Source organism: Cryptomeria japonica, chromosome 2, assembly GCF_030272615.1.
Source record: "Cryptomeria japonica chromosome 2, Sugi_1.0, whole genome shotgun sequence".
Classification (NCBI taxonomy): Eukaryota; Viridiplantae; Streptophyta; class Pinopsida; order Cupressales; family Cupressaceae; genus Cryptomeria; species Cryptomeria japonica.
The window spans coordinates 403134735-403160442 of NC_081406.1; the positions used below are offsets into that span (position 1 = coordinate 403134735).

The window sequence follows — 25708 nt, forward strand, 5'->3', positions numbered from 1 at the left end:
CTGGGCCTATTCAAACTTGATGGTCTTTCTTTATTAACTGTTCGCCAAACTGTGTATCCGAGAACATCCGTGTACACTGAGTTCCCTTCGCATACATCAATCCCGGTTACAACTGTTTCAACCCCCTTTTTTTTTGTTGGTTACATCCGTTTACAATATTTAAAGATCTTTTAAAAGGTATTTCACTGCAAAAAGACTACATAACCGTTTCACTTTGAAAATCTGAATTATTTAACTTTAAAAACTAAAACTGACTTGAACACTAAAAGCCGACTTGACTACTAAACTTTAAAACCTTAAAAGGTTTCCAAACACTCCTACTTCCTAGACTTCATGAACATTCTTTGAGACTTGGACATTACAATTAAGTTTCTAGTCTCTTGAAGGACATTGAAAACACAAAATGAGCCTTTGAAGACCTTACAAATATAACAAGACATGGCACTGTTTGAAAACCACAATATGACTTTGATCGCACATGTTATTCTTCTGATTTGTCTTAATGTCCTATGAAAGTTTCTGCATCTTTGACCTGAAATTGAAAATTGGAGGTGGTCCTGCACCAGTGATACTAGTTGGGGGTTACCCATAGTGTATGACCAACTAGTTTGTGTAGGTCCTAAACACCAAGTCTTAGATGGCATGAGTTCCACTTCCCGTTACCTTCCTGCGAAGGTTCGGGCCAATCCAGTCGGATATGTCACGAGGGACTAGTAAGTCCATGGTTGGGCGAAAAAACGCCTTGATGATACTTTCCCCCCTCATTGGTTTGTTGATAAAGTTTCAAAAGTTCAGAATGATAGCATCAGAGGAAATGTACTTTCTAAACCCCAACATCAAGTGCATATTCCTTAATCGTGTTAAGATCTTTACCTTATAGGATTCCAAATTCTTTAACTCCTTGATGTCAAATAGATTTTGCTATTGTCGTAGTGCTTCGTTTTGCATATGATAGTTTCTCCTCCATTCATACTCTTTTTTTCTAATCAGAGCTACATAATAGTACCACTGTAAAAATGTACAGTTGATCTAAAAAAATAGTGGGTCAACTAACATCATGCCAAACAAATCACAGTAGCAAGTGGCCCCAAAAAGGAAACAGTCCTCAATGTCACATGTTCAAAATTTAACTCAAATATATATAAAAAATTTAGTAGTAGGAGCTATATAACTGACATTGGGAGGGGTGGGAATCTTGGTCATTAGGGAAATCCTACCCTCCTTTTGGCAAGTCTCTTCCTTTTTTATACATGCTTCTAGTTGGTGAGAGAGATGTCTTCTCTCTCCTTGGGGCTGTCTTGCAATTGCAAATCTTGAACACTTTGGAATTTGAACACTCCTTGCAGCAAAATGACAAGCACCAAGTGGGGAAACACGTCTGTCTCATTGTTTAGATTTTGACTAATTCATGAGATAGTAATGTTTAGGGGTGTGTTACTTTTTGGAACTTGACCAATCTTGTCACAGTTTTGGTTAGAAGGATTCATTGAGAACCTATGTGCTTAGGAAATATGTATAATTCCAAGTGATACAAGACACAATGGAAAATTGTCGTATTAATAATGGTCTAATATCAAGAAATATTAGAGAGAAAAGAGACTTGGAAAATCTACAGTACACCAAAATTTTGAATTTTTGATGGAAGAGCATCCTAGGCTAACAAGCAATCCTAAACCATCCAAAAGAAGAGCATACTAGGCTAACAAGCAAAATCCTAAACCACCCAAAAGAAATTCAGCTTAATGGTGTTTTTTCATTTGGAAAAGACAAGTGTTTGAATAGGTGTTTGTCCTTTTGATTTTCCGGTTGGCTTCGAACTTCAATGATCTCTAAAGGCACACTCACATCTCCATTTCATAAACTTGTTGAGTCCATTTCTGAGTTACCGGTTCTTGCCAAAAATGGCTAGGTCCTGGTCCTGTTCCGTGCCCGGTCCTGGTCCAAGCCTGGTTCGACCTGGGTCCCACCCAGGTCCTGCCCAGGTGGCTGGGTTCCCTGTGGGTCCTATCACGCAGGACCCACAGGGAACCCAGCCGCCTGGGCAGGACCCGGGTGGGACCCAGGTCGAACCCAGGAGGACCCGGGTGAACCGAAGCCCGTGGGTTCCCAAAAACGGGGCCCACGGGTTAGAAAGCAATTAAAAACAATTAAAAAACAATTTTTTTAATCTTATTTTTACATCTAAACCCTAATCCGCCCCTCTATGATGCATTTCATGCATCAAAACATGCATTCAACCTATTCTACTTGCATTTTTGAAGATTTTTTCTCTACAATCAGGCTTCTTAGTTTTTGTATTTTTCTTCGAAGGTGACGACTATGAAGGTGTGAGACACACATCAAAGGCATAGGAATCACTGGAGAAGAAAGATTTAGCCATTAAAGGTAAGTGAATCTAAATTTTTTTCAAGTTTTCAAGAATTTTTCCAAGTTTTTTTCAAATTTTTAAATTTTTTAAAAAGTTTTAAAAAGTTTTTTAAATTTTTTTTAAAGAAGTCTTGTATATTTTTTTACACTTTGTATGCATAGTATGGGGTTATAATATCAAAATTTTAATAACTTTTTTCAATAATGTTGTGCGTTCTCTTTTCATTTTAGGTGCATTATTCATATAATCATACATAATGGCTGGAACTGGAAGTGCAAGTGCAAGCTCTAGTTCAGTTGCAAATGTCCGAACTGAAAATACCCCCTTTAAAATTGATCAAGATTCACCACTTTGGCATTATACAACAATGATCAAGCCAGTGTCTGGTGGTGGGGGTTTTGTTTGGCAATGCAACCATTGTGGCACTGAGTATACCAGCTCATACTTTCGAGTGAAAGGCCACCTTTGTTTCATCCTTGGGCGTGGAATAAAATTTTGTAAGGGATCAGATGGCAAGGGGCTGTCAAAAGCTCTAGTTCTGGGATATATTAGAGAACAAGAGGAAGCTGATAGGAGAAGTAACAAAGCAAAGACTGATCATCCTCTTGTCCATCCAAGCTCAATGTCTAAGAGGCCTTCTAGTAGCATTGACTCCACAAGACTAGCTGGTTCACATCCTTTCATGCAAAACCCACCAGTTGATGCAGTAGAGAATCAGAATGTTGTGGCTTCACGGAAAAGAGGCCCATTGGATTTTGCCTTCAAAAATGAACTGAGAGAGATTGCAGATTCCAAAATTGGACGTTGCCTTTATGGCAATGGGCTTCCTTTCAACCTTGTTAGATCACCTTACTTTCGGGACATGGTGCATACTCTTTGCAATACACCTTCTGATTATGTTTGTCCAGGGTATGAAAAGGTGAGAACCACCTTATTGGCAAAGGAGAAAGCATCCGTAGAGTCACAGTTGAAGGTCATCAAAGATACATGGCAGGAAATAGGTGTGACCATTGTTTTTGATGGATGGAAAGATTGTAAAAATAGGCCATTGATCAATGTTATAGCAGTGTGTCCTAAAGGGGCAATGTTTTTGAAAGCAGTGGATTGTGAGGGGCAAGTGAAAGATGCAAGTTTCATTGCCAATATCTTGATAGAATGCATTGACATGGTGGGGCCTCAAAATGTTGTCCAAGTTGTAACTGACAATGCTAAAAATTGTAGGGCAGCAGGGACTATAGTGGAGGCTACATATGGTCACATCTTTTGGACACCATGTGCAGTACACTCACTCAATTTAATCATGCAAAAGCTTGGCACACAAATTGATTGGGTGAAAAAACTGTATGCGGAGGGCGAGGAGATTCAAATGTTTGTGACTAATCATCATATGTCACAAGCCATTTTTCAGGACCTTCTCCAAGTTGGAGTTGTTGAAGGTAATTTATAATAATTAATTTTAAATTTTATTTTTTAATTTTTTAGTTTTAAATTTGTATTTTTTATAGATTTGCATTTGATATATGTTGTGTATTTTGTTATGTCATGTTAGGTTGCTGAAACACGATTTGCATCTCACACACTCGTCTTAAGACGACTTCTGAAGGTGCGAGACGCTTTGAGTTCTATGGTCATCAACAGCTTGTGGAGTGTATGAAAGTAGTCCCACACAGAAAGAGCTCTAAAAGTAAGAGCATTGATCTTTAGTGAGAAATGGTGGGATGATGTGGAATATGTTTTGAATTTCATTGAGCCCATCATGAGCATGATCAGGTATGCTGATATTGATCGCCCATGTTTGGGCGAGATTTATGATGGCATGGATTGCATGGTGGAAAAAATAAAAGAAGTAATAAATAAAAAAGAAAATGACCCAACGGAAACATTTTTCAAAGTTGTGCAGAAAATTGTTGTTGACCGTTGGAACAAGATGACCACCCCCTTACATCTCTTAGCATTTGCTTTGACACCAAAATTTTATAGTGCAGAGATGTTTGCAACACCAAGGAGGGTGCCACCATATAGAGATGTAGAGGTTGCTTCTGGCTATAGTGCTGCCTTTAAAAAGATATATCAAGATGAGACAAGAAATATTGTCATGAGGGAGTTTGGCCAATTTGTATATGCAAAAAATCATGATGTTGTAGCTCTTAATGCTAGATATGGGATGGATGCTGATGAGTGGTGGTATGTACATGGTCAAGGCTCCGTTTACTTGCAGCCTCTTGCAATTAAACTTAACTCCCAAGTATGTATCTTTTTATTTTTTATTTTTATAGTTTTCCAATTCCATTTGATGCTTTCATATTTTTATTTTATAATTTTAATTTATAAATTTCTAATTATGTTTTAACTTTTAACAGGTTGCAAGTTCTTCTTCAGCTGAGCGGAATTGGAGTACATATTCCTTCATCCACTCAGTCAAACGTAATCGTTTGGGTGCAAAGAAAGCTGAGGATTTGGTCTACATACACTCCAACCTTCGTTTGTTGTCACATAAGGACCCTGAATATAGTGAGGGTGTAACAAGGAATTGGGATCTAGCCCCTGAGTGTGCTGATTTAGATGCTACAGTTGCACAACTTTGCCAAGTCTTTATAGACGAGGCGGTTATGGAATTTGAGAGAGACACAGCTAGTGGGAGTGGCATTCCATTTGATATTGGTTCAATTGATGCTGAATTTGAACCACTTGATGACCGTGGGCTTGGGTTGGATGCTTTAGATGAAGATGAATATGGAATTTAAATCCCATAGATGGCTTGTAATTTGAATGTTTAACTTTATACTTTATTGTGTCATGACATTTTCACATTTTGAAACTTGAAACTTGAAACTTGAATATTATCTTTTTTGCAAATTATGAATATGATATTACATTTATGATTTATGATAATATCAATATCAGAATATTTATTGGCATTGGCAATTATGGATTTATGATTTATGATTTATCTGTTATCATTTATGTATCATTGTATGGGAAAGTTACATTGTATGTTTCATATTTGTATGTTTGAACTATGAACATATATAATTTTGATGTTTGAAGTTTGAACATATATATATATATATATATAAAATTAAAAAATATATATATATGTATGGACGAACCCGTACCCGTACCCAATTTTTTTTTTTTTGTGCCGAATCCTCGAATCCGTACCGGAACCGGTAACTTAGGTCCATTTGATCAAAATGACATCTTTTCAAATATTGGTGAACTCTTGCAAGAGCCTAAATCTCAATCAAAGTCATCTCTATAAAATTTAAGGTTTGCTCCTTGGTCAAACTTCAAGGGTGCGACAAAACTAATTTAGATCAATCAAACTATCACATTTGTGTACACCTTTTGTAATGTTCGATAATTTTACTTTGATTCACTGAAATATTATATTATATTATGACTTTAATTATAATTTAAGCATTGAATTTTTCTAATTTTATATGGTGTGCAAATTATCTTGATGTTATATTATTATCAAAGTGAGAAGAGTCTTGAAGGGTGAACTGTAAATTCATTGACGAGAGTCTAGTGGTGAAGAGAGGATTGGAGGTTGAGGATTTTCTTGGATTTAGTGTCATGGTGGCTGATGGATTCAAAATGAGTTGTACAAAGAAGATTTCAATGTTGAGCACTTAGTTGGAAGTCTATACAATCACTAATGACTTCTATGTGGTCGCCATTTGTGATATTGATGTTATTTTGGGAATCCGATGGTTGCATTCAATTGGCAAGTGAAGTTAGGATTTTTAGAAGATGGAGTTGGGAGTTCATGTCAGCTGGGGGGTATATAGTGTTAAGAGCTTTGACGGATGGTGCACCAAGGGTATTGATAGTGAAGAGTATGGAGTCTTTGTTTAGACATGATGAGGTTGCATGGGCAACCCAATGCTTTGTCTTCCAAATCTTCTTCTAGTGATGAAAGGCATTACCATGGTGTTTGGAGATATTCCACCAAGTAGACCTCTTGATTGTGGATTTGAGCATGTGATTGAGTTAGAGGGCCCCTAAGCCCGTTATTACTACTAGTTATCGTCATCCCAAAAGATTCAAAGACGAGATTAAGAAAATGTTAAAGGAGTTATTGGATATAGGACACATTATACCTAGCTCTAGTCGCTTCGCAACTTTAGTGGTCTTGGTTAAGAAGGATGACAGGATGAGGATGTGCATTGATTACTATGCCTTGAATAAGAAAACCATCAAAAATAGGTACCCTATACCCATAATAGATGATTTTGTAATATGGTGCCCTATTTTGCCTTTTTTTTTTTTATTTGAATGTGTTTGCAACTGATTTATAGAATGATGTAAAGTACAAATAGTATTGGTATTTGTAGCAATTAAACAAATAAGAAAATTGCAATATATAGGAAACCTCCAAGTTGAAATATTCCAGATTTTTTTTTAGACTTTAGGAATTGGGTATAGCACCCCCCTATAAACTGCAGTGCACCAGGTAAACTTTTTAATGTGACCGGTGACGTTGGCGCGACACGTCCTTCGGTAACACGTGGGCTGGGGGGTCGTGACCTCGTGCTTCACCACTGGAAGCTCTCGCCAATTGAGCTAGGCCCCAGGCTTGAAATATTCCAGATTTTATTTCTGATCTGAAAATACAAATTTTCTCAAAAATATGGACAACCGAGTTCATAAAATAGCATTACAAATGTATTTCAAACACTTTAAAAATACAACTAATGAAATAGACTAGACTGAATTGATATTAAAATCAGCAATTGGCACTTGTAGTTTGGACGCCACCTCAATAGCTTCTCCAAAAGCCACAAAATGAATAGGAATGATAGTGCAGTCCCTAAACACCTCAAAACAACAATGAAACCCTTCTCAAACGCTAGCTGCCAACTTCCTCAAAGTTCATGCCACTTTCTAGGCTGTACGGTCAACAATATGAATGGTATAGCTCCCTGAAGTGCTCAACACAAAGTGCAAACAATATAGAAACTCTCATCAATGGGCCTTTACAAATCTGACATGCAATAATCTTCGTCAAAAACTAATTGTAAACTCCACAAATAAGCCTAGTTGTGATCTTTGTATGAAACCACAAAGAAATCCTCTATGGTGCAGAGCACCTTCTACTACACCTCTATTTCAAGCAAGGTTCATAGCCATGGTGGTGTCTACATGTTCATTAGTGATGTAATAATGGGTTGGATCAATGATCACCCTTGATGTTATTGAGTGCCTATTTGTATGGTCAATAATCTCTTAGGTGAGCATATAAACCTAGAGGTCTATTAGGTCATGAAGGCTTGGAATTTGGACTTTCAGTGTTGGTGTGTCTAGGATGTTGTCTTAGGTGTTTGGAGTCTAATAATGACAAATAATGACCTTGGATGTGTTTTCATAAGGTCTAAGTGTTTAATAACCAATGTTGTCCTGTTGTGACCTTTTCACACATCGCCCCATTGCTAACAGGGACCCCCTCTTTTCCGGCTTTTTGCGTTGTTAGGTTAGGGTTTTGGCTGCTTAGTGGGCAATTTTGTGTTTGTCTCGGAGTTTTGATCATGCCTAGTGCCGTCTAGGGTTTTTGAGGTTATAGGATCAAGTTGCAAACGTTGATATTTTAATGATCCCAAATTTTGTCTAAGTGTTGACCATTTGAGCGTTAACGTGTTTTTAAACACTCGCATCGGTGATTTTAAAGTGCCAGGGTATTCACAGACCTTTTGGAGTTGTTTTTTCGCTCCTAAGGTATTATTTAATTTGATTTCGCACTTTATCCCAATAATTTCCTAGCGTTTCGTTCATCTTTTTGGAAAATTTGCCCAAGTCCAGTCTAATTTTGAAGTTTCTAAGTGATTTTGAGTGGTTAAAATGCCAAATTCCTAAGGGAAATCCATATTCCAAGGGTTAGAAGGTCAAATTCCATGCTAGAGGTTCTTTTTCCCTCATATTCCAGACTACCCACCCTTTTCCCCCTCTCAAAATCCACACTATACATGGGTTTCCCTTGAAATCCATACTGGCTATGATTTTCCACCACTGTTTATCCATACCTGGATCGATTTTCCCCTGGAAGTGCTAAAATTTGGCTAAGTGTCAAGATTTTTCCAGACTGCCATCGATTTTCCACCAGGAGTGCAGACTGTAGTGCGGACAACGTTGAGGATGATTCCATGCCTGGGTTGATTTTACACCAGGATGTTTTGTGACAAGTTAATGCAGATTTTTGTGCAGACTCTCAGTCCATACCCAAGTCGATTTTCCACTGAGAGTAATTTGATGAGTTTTAAGTCCGGATTTTCATCCAGATTGAGGTCAATTTTCCACTAGAGAGTATTTTTTGCAAGTAAAGTGAATTTGGAGTGTGGATTTTGTGTCCAGATTGCCATCGATTTTCCCCTAGTGTTTTATGTGCATTTTGATGAAATTTGAGCATGGATTTTTATCCAAGCTAGGATTGATTTTCCCTTATGGGGAAATTTTTAATAAGTGAGCCCCATTTTTAATTGTTTTTAAATGATGATTAATGATTATTTAAAATTCTAAAAGCAAAAATTAAGTAACTTGCAATAAACATTTAATATTTAAACCTTTTAGAAGCAAGTTAGTTTTTTACCAAACAAGTATATAAGCAAGTGTTTTATCTCACATTGCTTGTGTGGTGAAAGTGAGAGGTAAAAGCAAGTATAAGAGAGGAGTTTTCCAACATTATTTTATTATTAAATCTGCCAGGTGTCTCCATGAAAGGCGATTTTTCTCCCTTATTGGCGAATTTTGGCAAAGTGCTGAAGTGAAGTGTTGGGTTGAGGATTCTTTCCTCCATTTTTTCCAGCTTGCTGTTCCATTCCCTTGCTGCCATTGAAGACCATTTTCAGATTTTAGCGATTTTCCAAGTTTGGCGATTTTTTTCAAAATTTGGCGATTTTGGTGAAAGGTGGCGATTTTTGTGTTTGGAAAGTTGGCGATTTTCTCCTCCATTTTTGCTTGCTGTTCCAACCTCCATTGTTGCAGATCCGAGCTGCCATTGATAACATTTTCAGAATTTTAATAAATGGCGCTATAGTTGGAGAAATTTCGATTTTGGTTTTGGAGAGGTTTGGTGCCACATTTTGGTGATTTTCCATGCGTATTTGGTGGCTGCCATTGCTCCTACTTGCTGATTCGCTTCAGATCTGAGGTTTGTCTTCAGATTTGACCTCCATTAATGGCTGCCCATTAATTTTCAGACTTCAATCTTCTTTGCGTAGCCAATACCACTTAGGCGATTTGCATTTGGAGGTGTTTTGTGGAGTTTTTTAGTGCATTTTCAGACCATCTTATCGCTGTTGAAGGTCTGAAAACTCCATTGTTAGGCGGTTGTCCTCAGAAATTTTCATTTCCAGCCACCTAACCACTTTGGCGATTTTGCTTGGAGCTGATGCCTTAGCTATTTTCCATCATTTTTAGGGATTTTTAACTACTTTGCAAAGTGCTGGTAATTCTGAAGTAATCAATTTTCAGACTTGTCCCCAGAAATTTATTTTTTACCAGCCACACTTACATTTCTGGATATGATTGTTTTCATCATTAAAACTGATTTTTATCGAATTTATGCACATTTTTTAAGGATTACATGTTTTAAAAGTCTGATTTTTAGGTTGTTTTCAGAATTGTTGACCTCCATTGTTGACTGTGGAAGGTGTCTTCAAACATACTTTGTGTGGAAACACAACCTTTCACACCTTTCCTTAGTCATCGTTGATCTGGTATACTCCTTTGCATTTTAGCTTGCATATTTTCTAAGCATAAGGAGGTATTAATGAATTTTATAGAGGGTTTCCATGCCCTAGCGTTGTCACACTTTGAATTTAAATTGTTAAAATCTACAAAGTGTATGGATTATTCTCCTAACTTTATGCTCTAATTAGCTAAATCTTTAGAAAGTCAGGAATTTTATTAAGAGCATTATTTATTTTTCTAAGTCTAACTTCAAGTTTCGTAAAGGTGCGATGTCGAAGTTTGGATATAAGGAAAGGAAAGAACTATTGAAGATGTTGGAGACTGGATTCTATCCAGGGCTTAAGATTTCATCCAGATGGAAGGAGATCACAGATACAAACATGCATTTCTTAGACTTCGACCAAATGCAGCAGTGGATGTTCGAAGTCGGAAATCAAGTTCCTACCCCAGCATATGCGAACATTATGAAGAGTGGTATTTTTCATGCCGCTGGATTTCCACAGTCCATACAGTGCAGTGAGCTTATCCTGGAGTGTGCACGATGCTATGATCCGCTCACGCGAATGATCAAGACTCCTAAGGGCGTTGTCATTGCCTACCTTGCTAAGGATGCTATTGCAGAGGTGTTCGGGATTCCATGCGGAACAGACATGAAGGATGTGACCAAGGATGAATATGAAGAAAGATACACGAAGAAGATGGGTGTATGCAAGAATTTGGTAAACAAAGAGTGGATGATTGAGCCTAGGTCTCATCATTCCAAGGCTCCCAAGACGCTCATGTGTGTAGACTTCAAGGAGGAGTATAGTGACTTAATATTCCTACTCAACAGAGTGATGGGGATGCCACAGGGAGCAATATTCGATGGATGGATGTTCTACTTCATCCAGGATTGTCTTAGAGGAACATTAGTAAATTGGTCTAAGATTATAAGTGACAATCTGGACTTTCAGCTGAGGAATGTAGAGCGGTCCAAGTCATTCGCCATGACTTCTTACCTGGTATACCTGCTTGCACGGTATGTAGGTGGCACCATTTTTGATGTAAACCCGAATTAGGGCAATTTTAGGGTTTTGTTGGCATGATCTCGACCGTTGATCTTGTATCAATCTTGGCCCTCCATTTTGTAAGAGACTCTATATATGCCTCATTGTCTCTCATTTGTAAGAGAGTTTTTGTAGAATTGTTGGTATATGACGCAGCTATTTGAATCATAATCATTGTTCAATCGTTGGTGATTTTGCTCTTCAAGTGTTGTATTTGCATTCATGGTTCTCAATTCCTCCAAGTTAGATTAGAATCTTAGTTTAGAATTTATTTTCATGTATGTTAGATTGAGTGAAAGATTTGTTGAATTCATTTGTGTGGAATCCTTAATCCATACCACTAGCCTCTTGCCGTTGGTAAGTGCGCCTTGTGTGGTCAACTGGAAATTTAAGTAAGCTTAACTTCAACTATTACGCGTCCCTTGACAAGCATCAACTTGGATGGTGCCAATGTTTGATGGTGATAGCCTAAAAATCTTTAAGTATACCTTAGACGATTGCACTAAGCTTGTGTCGATACCTGATTGTGAGACCTTGCCTGGTTTGATTCCACTAGATCCATTCATCATTTCCTACATTCTTAGGCTTAGACTAGATTTCCTGAACCCTATTCCTTTTGCCCATTTTTTAGTAAGAAGTAAAATCCAGAGCCATATTGATAAATCTTAAGTTATCAGCACACCTACTCTGCATCATTCATGATAATCCAAACATTTGCATAAGTCCCTAAGTGAACACAACAATTCACATCGACCATTGAGTTACCCACTCGTCAAGACCTGACATGTAGAAACCTTGGAATCATTTTAGTTGATCTCATTCTTAGCATCTGAGGTGATTTTGTTCAAGAGAGGGTAAATTATCTTGGTAATTTATTCTGTAATGTTATGTGCCTAAAACACACATCAACATGTCCTAAGTTGCAAAATGTTGCATTTGTTGTCAAGCAATTTTTCAAAGTTGCCGGTAGGATGCCAACTACTTCTCCAACGTTCCTAACTATTCAAAAGTTGGTTATGGACGTTGGGAAAGGTTTATATATGTTTAGAAAGTTGGTTATGGACGTTGGGAAAGGTTTATATATGCTTGGACAACCGTGGGAAAGGTCAGTTGAAAGTTTTGTAAAGTTTGGTGGAGAAAGTGAATAGAACAAGTCTCATTTTGCCATAACAGTGACATTTTTTCGTACTGTCCGTACAAGGTGAGATCTATTGATGAAATTTTGATTTGATTGGAAAGAGCCTTGAAATACCCTTCCAATGCATTTGGTTTGATCTCTTGAAGTGAAGTTTGAAGGAAGTTATAAGCCTTTTACCCTCTGCAGGTCTGAAACCCTCCATTTTCAAGGGTTACAATGCAAATGGGGCCCTAACTTGCAATCTATTCATTGGGATCCGATAGCCATTGGTAGAATGCAAGTTAGGGGCATGTATTTTGAGATTCCAGAGCAGCGAGGTTAGAGGAGTTGGTTGGTAATCTTACCACCAAGCTCTAGTCTAAACTGTTTGAGGGTTTAGATTAGAATAGAATGAGTTCCATTGAGCATACAATGAGTAATGATGAGATGATGAGTTGAATTGATGGAATTGGAGTATATGGACATAGAAGAAACATCTTGAAGAGTTGGAACCTTTCTGTGACCCCATTCTCATATACCTCCTTTGTAAAATCGACCTAACTTGATCAATTAGAGGCTTGTGACCCAAGTTGGTGTTGAAGAGTGCAGGAATAGGGTGGAAATCTAATCTTTTGGAATCTGATAGTAGTCCCAAAAGGGTGTCTGAAACCTAAATTTGTTTGGGGTGTTGTTTGGTATAATTTGGAGAAAAATCCAAAAAGACTGTAAAATAGGGCTACTAGCCGGTAGGCCTATTTAAGCCTCAAAACCAATACTTGCCCTTTGCTCCAAAGTATCATTGTGGGAGACCTTAGTAGGTCTTAGGAAGTGTGTAGAAGTGTTGTACCATCCCTTGCTAGGGGCAAGAGTCCTCAAACCGTAGGAAGAATCAACTCCTCCAACAAACTAGATTAATATCAAATATTCAAATGCAACATACTAAAGGAGCTCTCAATTCCCCTTTTTATAAGGTTTTTAAGGAACTTTCGGAAACTTTGTTTAAAATTGCTTTATTAATTTATTATTTCTTTTAATTCCAAAAAGTGATTTAATTTACTTTTGAATCATTTCTGGCACTTAAAGTCACTTTTGAGCATCCCATCATTTAAAACTTTCCATTCTTTTTCCAAGAGGCTATAACATTGAGGTCCTCGATAATTACAGTTAATTAAAAAGGCAATCTTAGCGAAAATAGTGAAATATAGCTCAATATTACACCCAATTAGTGGAAATGGCTGAAAAGCATCGGAATTGAAATCTGATTGCATAGGAGTGATCCCAATGATAAATTATGATAAACAAATCTGATTGGGTGACTTACTAAAAATAGATGCTCCCTCCAAGAATATTGGAGCCCAAATTGGAAGCCAAAAATAATACTTGAAAGCATTATATGACTCCTCTAAACTATCTGAGCTCATTAGTAACATCAAATTACCCCTCTGAACACATTGGCACAAACCTAGAAAGTTAGCGACTACTACATTGTGAGCGATTACTACATTATTAAAGAATCTGAAAATGGGGACATTACAGTCTGCCCTTCCCAAAGATTGCTTGTCCTCAAGCAATGCCAATACAACTCCACAATCATTGAACTGAGCCCAAGAATGATCCCGGGGTTCTAATTCAATCTAGGAAATGTGTAGCACCAACCCCTCGAAGCACTGTCCTAGAAGGTGCCAACAAAAGTGACCTCTTGAGAACCACTGATAAGGAGAGCAATAAACATGGTTCCTTAGAGAATCGCTCTTCGAAAGAACCAAATTGATGCACCATAGGAGTAAACTCCAAAAGGTGAACATTGGTTCTGTCATCCTTAACAATTGTTAACTACAAACCAATGTGATCCTAGGCCTCCAAGTTAGTCTCGAAAAAGAGCTACCATGATGACGCAACCATAACTATCAAACCATCGTGCCCAAAATGCACTCCCATATCCTGGAACCCCCAAAAATAAACACCCTTAAGACCCAATTTGAAATCCTTGAAAGGCATGTAACCTATACTATAAAGCATAAGTTGCCAAGGCCTCTCAGTGAAGTCCAACACAACAGTCCAACTGCCAAACTTGATCCTGGGCATCGAAAAAGAAAATTTGCATAGCCATAAAGAATAAAACTCAACATTTCTCCCCATTGGTGTCTGTTTTATCATCTACCAAACATTAGAATAAAGTACCCAAAGATATTTTATCCTCTCTTGAAAAACCACCACTTATGCTAAGATTGCTAGAAGATCATATGGCGATTCCAAGGTTTCTTTTGTCAGGTCTTGACATGTGGATAAGCTCAATGGGCGTTGTGATTTGCTAGTAATACACAAAGGGACTTACGCTTGAACGAATTGTCAACAACTTTGGGACTTAGATGGATTTGTCAATTAAAGCTCTCTCTCTTTCTTTCTTTTTGGGATTTTCGGGATTTAAGATTTTCAAATAGACAAAAAGGGATAAGGGTTGAGAAATCTACTCTAATCCTATGAATTCCAGAGACAATATTGATTCGGTGAACTCAATAAACCACACTTTGTTCCGCCTCACTTAAGACAACTTACACAAAGTGGATGCAATCTTCAAGGGATGTGCTTATGATCGGAAGTTTAAGCATACACAAAATGAAAAGCTCAGACTAACTTTGCACAGTGAATGAAAATCATTCATTCACCAAAAGTATGAGCAGAGATATACCATAAACCAATACTTATCAGATCTTTCATTCATCTAACAACGTAAAATAAATTCTAACTAATGTGATGAAGAAATTGAAAACCTTGCTTAATCACTCAAACAATAGGGATTACAAAGCCTTAAGATAAAGCACACATGTAATATATTATCTGAAAATGACCTTCACGCAACAATATTTTCAAAAACCTCACACTCTCCAAATGAGAGGAAGTAACTTTATATAGGAGTCCAAGATTTTTGAATGGTCGAGATCGAACAGTGATCAATGGCTTAGATTAAAAGTTCAAAACCCTAATTAGGGTTTCCCCAAACTCTAACAGTTAAAATTAATAGGAAGGAGACAAGTGGCATAGCTGCTATTCTCACTGAGGTGAGTGTCTAGTTTCCCTTTCTGTAGATTTGATGTATTTGGACACAGGAAGTCGCACCTCCTCCATGGTAACACTTGGCAAGTTGCTGATTTGGAAGTCGACCATGTCCACATCATCAGTACAGGTGGTGAGTATGCATTCCCAGTCAACTGCTTGTGCAAGGAAATTCTCATCAATGAAGAGAAAAGTCGAAATTCTAGAGAAATCTCCTTTGAGAATCGTTCCTGAAACCTTATAAAAGTTTGATTGGATTCTAGCTCTCAGATTTTCGGCACGCAGATGCTTTTCTCGCGCCACCTCTCGCTGCCAGGTTTCTGCTGCCACATGAAATACCTTATCTTGAATATCCTTAACAATTTTCTCGACTTCCAAACACTTGGCTTCAGATTTCTGCAAGGTTTCAACCTTGGTTATCAAAGTAAAATACCAAGTGCTAAAGTCATATCTATTTCCTACTTGAATGACTCCCCCATCCACTAACTCTTGCTGAGAAAGCCCCCTGATGATCTTCAACTGTGGGAGAACCATATTCTGAATTTCTTTGACGTCTTCCCAATTCTCAGACAAATCCTGAATTATACTAACAAAGACAAGGTAGACTTATATGCTGATAACAGATTTTGAACAAGTGTATCTGCATGTTCTAAGGCTTCAGAAATCCATTCCTTGGCTTCTCTAAAGGTAACTTTCATATTATCATAGTCCATCATGAATTCCCGTGGAAGAGGTGCAGGACGAGCAACTGGTATTTCCTGATTGAGTGGCTTCGTCAAGTGCATCACATACTTCTTCCATTGCTCGTTCTCTTCTTCCAATCTTTTCCTTTTCTCTACTTATTTGCTCAGCCTTTCCTTCAATGTATTGCAATTAACATCAAACTCCTAAACTTCCTGAGTTTTACCTTCTTTGGGTATAGCTATTTGTATTGATCTGAATCCTGCACTATCTCTTTGAATTAAAGAGAACTTCTTAGCTGGTTTGGGCGGTCTTATCTCAATTGGTTTATTCATCATAGCCAGGAATGTTGCTGTGTTCTCTTTTGAATGAGCTTCCTTAGGAGCCGTAGCCTTTATTCTTTCTCTCAACCAATCTAGAATGGTTGATTGCTCCATGCCACCCTCATCAAATTTATCTTCAGTTTCCTTGGGTGGAGTGACAATGCCATCAAGGAATTCTTTGGAAGGCTCAGGTCCTTCAACTTCTACAGCCTTGCAGGATTTGACTCTTGAGCTGGTTCTTCCATTATCTCTTCAATTGAAGGAGAAGGAACTCTTACTTCATTATCTCCCATATTAGTATTCATCTCCTGTTCATTAACTGTAGTCCTGACTAGAGCAGCGGATGCAACACTTAAGGTCGAATGACCTTCATCTGATTTATATCCTCTACTCTCATCTCCAACTATTTTCTTTCCTTTACCCCTCATAGAATTTTCAGTGGGTTCTTTCCTTTTTCTAGACCCAACACTTGACGAAACACCATGGTTTGAAGACATCGATTCATTGGTTCCCATGGGATCAAATGTGAGATTGACACGTTTTGATCTAAGACCTTTTGTCTTCTCCTTTGCCCACCATTTCGAATACTCAATCATTGGTCTCATGAGATCGCTCAAATCAGACCTCTCAAAATCTGACCAATCAACCAAGGCAAGGGGCTCATTTCTCAATTTATCAAAGTGAGGCTGCTCAAACTTAGGATCATCCACAAGCTAATCTGCTACTCGAAATACTTCTGATAGTCTAATCAAATTCAGGGGAAGTCTAGACCACAACCTCCTTCTGATTTCAAAGCTATCATCTGCATTAGCCCAATAGTCTTCAAGATCAGGTTTATGCTTGAACATCTCTCCATCAACCTTTTTCATCTAGTGAAAAGTATCAAAATGCCTTTTGGCCTTATACTGAAAGAATGGGTACCAAGAAAGATCCTTTTCGACACTAGTGGTAGCTTGTGCTGATGAACATGTCTCTAATCCACTTCCAACATGAAGGGGAAAAGATGCTCCTATCTTTTTTGCTTCCCTCTCTGAACAATCATAAAACTTTCAAGCTGCCTGATAATTTCAAGCAACATTACTCTATTGGTGGGATACATGGGTAACTTGTAAGGAGGTCTGGAGAATCCTTGAAATTCTTAGATAAGTAAATCTAGGGTATTGGATGTACCAATACTCGAATCTGCTGACCAAATCTTTAAACTCCTGAGAGAGCCTCTCATGAAGACCACCTTGGAGTGTCCTGGTAATGTGCATCATGAATGCATCGTTGACCCTCTTAAAGTGAAGTTTTTCCTCCAAGTGCAGCTGTGGTTAGCAATCATAAACAACAAAATGATTCTCCTTATTCCCCACTTCTCCTCTATAGGTGAGTCCTATATTTCTGTAAGTTCGAGCAAGAGAGTATACCAAATAAGAACTCATATAAAATGTCCCGTTCTCTTCCAAGTTCTTCAGCTGGTCATCAAGATTATTACTTATAGTCTTTGACCAATCAATCATCTTCACTCTAGTAGTTATTTCATTGATGAAGTAGTACATCCAAGGCTCAAATGGCGTGCCTTGTGGACTACCCATGACTCTGTTCAACAAAACTATCATGTCTCCAATATCCTCCTTGAAGTAGGCTCTCACAAGATCCTTGGGTAACTTAGAAGCACCCTTCCTTGGATTATCCAACTACGAATGGTTGATATTGGCCTCATTTCTCAACATTATCTTGATACAGCTATGTTGCTTCCTCCTTGGTTATGTAAACTAGGTTATGGTATTCAGGGATGCAGAAAGCTTCCTTGATAGCAACCTCACTAATATTTGCCAAGACTCTCCTGTTAGGTGCTACGATCTCTTGGTTTATAGGATTGTAGTGTTTAGAGCATTCCACCACCAACTGAGTACACTACATCGCTGGAAGGAAACCAACAGCTTGTACAATTCCATTTCTCATCATCTTTCTGGCAGTTGCTGTAGGCATCAGGTTGTCTAGGCCATACATTCGTTTTTTGAATTCCCTCAAGTTGATATGTCCCAAGTTAGTGTCTCTGACCAACCAGCTTCCACTTGGACTTCATTTTAGATTCCGGAGGGGAATCTTTATCCACTTGAAACTTCATCCTGGCTGCGAGATGTTCCAAAATCTGCAAAACAATCAAACCAACTCAAATTAAAATCTATACTTTTAAGCGTAGTTTGTGAGTTTGATGGCTAAGTAATCTGTGGTTTTCACTTTCTTTTCAACACTGAGCCACAAAAACCCGATTATTCTGAGAATCTTAGATTATTTTGAGAATCTTAAGAAAACCAATCACAGTCTTTAGGAATCACTTGATTTTGAAAACATTAAGTCCAAGAAACTCTATTCAACATTACGTCAACTTGCTTTGAAAGGGCAGAAAATAAGAAAGAGAAGAAGATTAATCAAAACCACGTTAAAACCTTGATATTCTGCCCACAAAATGAACTTTCACCTTCGAAGAATGAAAATAAGAGAACAAAAGCTGCTTGGAGGACGAAAAATCAGATGTTAATTAATGAATTTGCCTCCCAAACAGTCAAAGTTTTTCTTAAATCTGTGTGCCAACTTGTGAAAAATGGGTGAAAATCTCAGACTTGTACTTGAAATCTTTTTCAAAACACTTCCAACCTGCAAAAATTCCTTCAAAATTTACTCTCAACCTGCAGAAAACCTTTCAAATTCACTCTCAACCTGGTCTAGAAACTTCGAACTTCATGTGTAAGAATGAAAGAGTGAATGAAGTATTTGTATGAGAGTTTGAAGTTGCAATTAGAAACTCAAAATCTTCTTCAAAATTTGTTTCTAATCCTTCCTCAGTGTTTCGAATCTGTAGGGAATGTTTCTAATGTTGTCATCAGTGGACTTGTCATCTCTATCAAGTTCGAAATCCTCATCTTGTTTTACAAATGCAAGTTTCTAATTCGATTTTCAGGTCATAATTTGAACTAAATCTGCAATATTCTCTTTCAAAGAAACTTCTATTTTGGTTTTCAGTTCGAATTTCATGAAGATCTTGCTGATCATCCAAGAATATTTTCTTTTTCAACACTTAACAAGTATCTTTGACTTGTTTTTACTCCAACTAAAGGCAGGGCGGACTTTGTTAATGCTATGCACCAAGTGTATGCTGATGTAGGGTGGACTTCTCTACACTTAGAAACCATATGCTCATGACTTTGGGCAGACTTCTCTAAGGTTAGGCACCATTATATACAATCAAGGGTGGACTTCTCCACACTTAGGCACCACATGTTTTACTTCTTGAGTGGACTTGATCTGATTCTTGGCACCACTTCACACACTTAGCCATATTTTCTTTATCTCAAGGCGGACTTGGGTTGATCTTCGCACTTCGCTCATTACCTTGGGTGGAGTTCAACTCACTTAGGAACCTTTCATTTGCATCATAGGACAGACTTTGCTCTCTTCACGACTCATGGCAAACTACACTTTGCATTGGATCCTTCAACTTTCTTCCTAAGGCAGACTTTGTTTGATTCATGCACCCTCATCTTGGGCGGACTTGGCATTACTCATGAACATTACTTCATACCCTAAGGCAGACTTTGTGATGTTTAGGAACATTTCTCATGCTACCTTCATACTCTTGGGTGGACTTTATCACTTCCTTGCACCATGAAGGTGGACTTGGTGAGATCTATGCTCTTCTTTACATATCCTTAGGCGAACTTTGTGAAGGTTATGCACTTCTTTGCCTTACACTTGGCGGACTTCATTAAGGTTGAGACCAAGTCAAGGCGGACTTGGCGAATTTCATGCAGCATGAGGGCGGAGTTGAGGGATCTTGATACCCCAAGGTGAGCGGACTTAGACAAATTCATGACCCTTTGATTCTCTTTGCTGGGCGGACTTGGAGAGAGATGATCCCATGGAAACTAGATCCAAAATCTCCATAACTTGTGCAATTCTTGTCAGATCATCTTGAAATTTGAAAACCACCTTTCATTTATCCATCGAATTCCTCAGGGTCCCTAAAATTTAGGAAATTGGCTTTTTTGATCAAAACTTGAATTTTGGAGGAATTTGACGATTGTTTTCAGTGCATCTTAGTGTCGGTAGTGCAAACCCTAGATCCCTTTTCCAAAAATAGAAGAAGCAAGCATCCCTAAAAAATAGGAAAAACTTTCTAAAAATAGCCACTTCGGGGATCGTGCTTAAAGTGCCAAAAATGAAACTTCCTAAAGAAAAGGGAAAAGCAGAAAAAGAAAACTTTCTAAAAATAGCCACTTCGGGGATCGTGCTTAAAGTGCCAAAAATGAAACTTCCTAAAGAAAAGGAAAAAGCAAAAAAAGAAAACTTTCCAAAAATAGAAAGTTGTCCAAATCCACTCAAATCAATTGCACTCTTCGTCCTTTGGCCTTTCTAGGCACTTTGACGGTGTCTAGACTCTGTTCTAACCATGGCTTGCACAAACTGACTCATGACTTTCAGAACTCAGACCATTCAAAATTGACAAACCTGACAAATACTGATGCAGGAAGGTCACAAGGCTCTAACAAAAACCCTAGAAAGCAGAAAAAGGGAGGGTCCCCATTTTCAATGGAGTGATGTGTGAAAAGGTCACAACACTCCCCATGACATCCCATAAATGAAGCAAGCCAATTAGTGTCACAACTCTGAAATCTGCCAACTAGGGGATGTCTTTACTGTCACTAACTAAAATCATATCATTGACACTTAACCTCCAAGTGTCAACAAAACAATTTTGAACATGCCAACACACCCAACCCACTACAATCAATAAGGTATCATCTGAAGATATGCATATCATCTCCATATAGTATTTGCTCTGACTATCATTCACCAGAGTGGAAGCAATAAATAAATGAACCGTGTTTGGAAAAACAGTCACAACCAGCTGCCCTAAATCCTTCTAAGGCTTAAAATCATTTTTCTCATAAAACGTTGTCACCATAACCAATGTGGAAATATAATAACAACAATAATCAGTCTGAAATCCCATTGAAAATATAGGAGATATGAGTATGGAAGTAAGTTAAAAGTCATCTACTATGATCAAATAACCTGTACCAGCCAGCCACAACCATAAAGTACTCAACTGCTGGTTTGAAGAAGTCATCCAAATCATCTGCAGCCCAAGAATTAAAGTCATGTATGGGCTAATCAGAAATTGGGCAGCAGTACTAGCACTGAGATTTTCCCCACAACTCCAATCCTTAGTATATCTCTTCAAGATGTCATGCAGAGTCATAATTGCAAAATCAAACTCCTCCAATCTTCTTGCTAAAGGGAAAGCAATCCTTTGCAAGAATCCAACGAACATACCAACATAACACTACATGGATCTAACATGTCTCTTCAGTGCTAATCTTATACGATCATGAAGATTTGTTAAAACTCTCATTGTTCCAACTCCGGGGGTCTCTAAAATTGAACCATAGCACATGGAGGCTTGCTGTCCTGAATGTACTCCAAGATTAATCTATCAAAATTTACTTCACAACCCTTGATAAGGTGAACTCTCTGAGTTTAGGAGGTCTGAATTGAACAATAATCACTATTATTCAAAGCTGAAATCAGTGAAGTATAAGCATGTGTGTTTAGCTGTCTTGCATAAAATCAACTCAGAAGTGTTTTCCTGAGTGCTCTACACAAGGGACAAGAGCAGTATCCAAGGAATTCCCAATTATAAGCATGTGTGTTTGGCATTGTGTTGCATTAAATCAACTCATGGAGTGCTCTACACAAGGGACAAGAGCAGTATCCAAGGAATTCCCAATTATAAGCATGTGTGTTTAGCATTGTGTTGCATGAAATCAACTCATGTGTGTTTTCTGGAGTGCTCTACACAAGGGACAACGGCAGTACCCTAGGAATTCCCAAGTATAAGCATGCGTGTTGAGCATTGTGTTGCATGAAATCAACTCAAAAGTGGCTGAAAAACACTTTCAGATAATCTCCAACTGAAAAGAAATATTCACTTCCTTGACAAAGAATAATGAGCTAACTCCCCTGAATGAGCATGTTGGTGTTTGTTTTATCATATACCAAACATTAGAATAAAGTACCCAAAGATAATTTACCCTCTCTTGAAAAATTACCGCTTATGCTAAGATTGCTAGAAGATCATATGTCGATTCCAAGGTTTCTTTAGTCAGGCCTTGATGTGTGGATAAGCTCAACGGGCGTTGTGATTTGCTGGTAATACACAAAGGGGCTTACACTTAAACGAATTGTCAACAACTTTGGGACTTACATGGATTTGTCAATTAAAGCTCTCTCTTTCTTTTTGGGATTTTCGGGGTTTAAAACTTAAAAAAAGAAACAAAAGGGATAAGGGTTAAGAAATCTACTCTAATCCTATGAATTCCAGAGACGGTATTGATTTGGTGAACTCAATGAACCACACTTATTCCGCCTCACTTGGAACAATCTGATTGGTTGGAAGATGACGAGGCGCCACCTCAGCGTGTTGGATATCTTCCTTGAATTCTCCAATTTGTGTAAAGAAATTGTCTAAGTATGGAAATTTGTTTCTTCTTGTCACCATCTGATTTTGATTGGGAGCTTGTGTTTAATTCTTCAGAAGATGAAATCCTTCAAGAAGTTGTCTTGATTACTCCAATAGGTTTGGGATTATGGATGAAATTCCTCAAGAAGTCTGAAATTCTTTTCTATATTTTCACAAAGTCTGAGAACTTTTTCTTTCTTGATGCCTTGAGATTCTTTCAAGTGCCTTGAATTTGGAGAAGATTTCCTCTGTTCTTTCGCCACAGTGAAGTATTCCTCATAATTCAAGGCAATGGGCAACACAATGAATCCAAAACAAGGTGGGGTGCCTCTCCATAAGAAGTCTACTTGCAACAACATAATTTGCTGCATTATCAATGACTATATGTACTACGTTCTCCACACCTACCTTGGCCAACACTTCCTCCAAGGCCACACAAAGAAACTCAGCATTTTTTTTGTGTTTCTTGAAGCGTCAATTGACTTCAAGAACATTGTGCCACCTGAGAAATATAAAAAATCAGCGATTTAGTAAAATAAAAATTAAAAATCTTGAACACTAAAAAAGGACTTTGCAATACAATTACTTTAGGAAGAAACAAGAAAGTTCAACAGTGTTCTATTTCTTTTGCCTGTCCAACCATCAATCGTGATGGTGCAACCCTTCCTTGTCCATATATCACGCTGCTCATCAATTGTGGCTTTGACATCAACCACCTTTTGAGACAAAATGGCACCTTTTAGCTCCTCATCATTACGATCTTTGAACCCTACACCACAAATAGTAATGGCATCTACCATGTTTCTCCAATAAGGAGACCTAAAACAAATTATATAAATAAAATAAGTTATTAACTTTAAAAATTAAAATCTTAAATGCCACATACTCTTTAAGTCTTAAATACAAAAAAAATCAATAGGCATAGAAATCAAATTATGTATTTTAAAACAAAAATAATATTGATTACCTGGTTGCATGGAATGAAATGTCGTAGTTAAAACAAAAATATCTAATTGCACTTTTTGCAGTGTCGTGCTTCTCCTTATAACAACCCATGGTCTCAAGTGATGGCCGGGAACTTGGAGTTGTGCGCGGAGAAAAAAATGAATCTACATGGGATCTATTTTTACATTTCTAAGGCCCAACGCTCACACTTGTACTACCACTACCACTACTCTTGGATCTAGGAAATAGAGGAATTGAAGAGGTCTCCCCACCAATGTTTGCCATTTCCTCCCTTTGCTTCCTTTTAAATTCCTTTTTCTCTTCAAAGGCCTCTATTTGCATTTGTACTTAACCTACAACATCAATAGGTTTAGCATCATGCAATGGTATTTGTGCAAGATGATACTTCAATCGATGAATTACTCCCCCATTGTATTTTGTTTTGCAATGTATACATGTTATTTCACCTTTTTTGTACCAAGGATGGCATGTTTCTAAGCAGGATCCTTTCTAACTAGGGTAGACATTATATTTCAAATTTTGGATCAATCTATAAATGAATGGTAAGATGCAATAAATTATAAATGATAAAAAAATAACATTTACACTTAGGGTTTGCAGCTAAATAATTAAGGGAGAAAAACAAAAATAGCTAGAGTTTGATTATTTGATAGCTAGGTTTTTTTTTCCCGTTAACTTAAAATGAAATAAAATAAAACAAAAATAAAATAAAACAAATGTACCAAAAATGGAAGTTTGAAACTTTGAAATTAAAAAAAATAAAAAGCAACAAATATTAATTACCTCTTCAAATTTGCTCTAAAAATGAAGAATTGTATCTCCAAATTAGTTGTGGCCTCCTCCAAATCCTTCTTGATCTTCTAGATACGTCAATGCAAGCTACTAACTTGCCCAAATGATCTTCAATCAATATTTTGTCTTCTCTCCTCGTGCTTTTTTCTTCAATGGCAACAATTTTTGTTTCAAACCCTTGTTTTCTCTCCTCGTTGTGCTTTTTCTTCAATGACAACTATTTTTGTTCAAACCCTTCTTTTTCTCTCCTCCTTGTGCTTGAAAACAATAAGAATTCCTTTTAGGATTGGGGAAACAAATATAAGTGTTTTAACTTTTCACTTAAACTCATTATTTTTTTATTTTTTTGTGACTTTTTCATGATGTTGGGATGACATATTTTGATGCTACTTGTCGCCTCCTAATAGAATAAAGGGTGGCATATGTATAAAAAGGTCAGCAACAACTCATTGATTTTTGCTATCTCTTGAATTTATATATATATATAGCAGTTTGTTTTGTTATCAATTGAATAAATCATAGTAGCTTTCATTTACAATATGTTGTGCATTATTATGAAATCAAATCAAAGAAAAATTTAACATACAAACCAATGCAAACTATAAACCATACAAACCTGCTCAGATATTATCTTGCTCAGATAGTATTGTTTGTCAAAATAACTTAGTGAGAAAATAGTGAAAAATTTTGGTTACAAAAATCAGTGGGGATAGTGTAGTATAGTAATCTAAAGCATGTTTATAGGCCTATAGCTGATTTTTTTCACTCATGTGATGATAATTGGTGAAATTATTGAACTTGTAGTCTAGCCCCATGGTTGAATGGTAGTCCATGTTGGCTGTGTTGGTTGAAAATTTTGTACACCTGCGGAATGTGCAAATTGTGGTTTTAGCCATAGTGTGTGAGTATGATACTCTCCCAATTTAGGGAAGGCTCCCCCAATCTACAAACTAAACTAATCTAATATTGGTGAGACAATAGTCTTTCTTCTTCTTTCAAGAAAAACTATATCCCTTTCTCTTCACAGAAAAGTAATAGCAATTGGAAATAAATAAAAGCAAATTTAGAAATGAGACTTTTTTTGTACGATTTGGAACATAAAGGGAAGCAAAGTTTCCATGAAAGCACAAAGACCTCCATCACTTCCCCAGGATGGGAAAACAA

At 37.5% G+C, this 25708-nt stretch overlaps 2 protein-coding genes across 5 annotated transcripts in view; both read left to right on the plus strand.

The window, feature by feature from the left end:
• LOC131064451 (protein LAZ1 homolog 2) overlaps positions 1-25708 on the plus strand; it is a 125571-nt gene that overhangs the window by 58518 nt on the left and 41345 nt on the right. The gene's annotated exons all lie outside the window — the stretch shown is intronic.
• Positions 2061-5147, plus strand: LOC131064452 (uncharacterized). 2 transcript variants are annotated; one of them, XM_057998593.2, is made up of 2 exons: positions 2061-4613; positions 4729-5147. In XM_057998593.2, exons 1-2 carry the CDS (start codon positions 4125-4127, stop codon positions 5110-5112), a joined length of 873 nt encoding a protein of 290 aa, XP_057854576.2. In that variant the 5' UTR covers positions 2061-4124; the 3' UTR covers positions 5113-5147. Both variants share the same exon structure in this region; 1 of them encodes a protein (XP_057854576.2).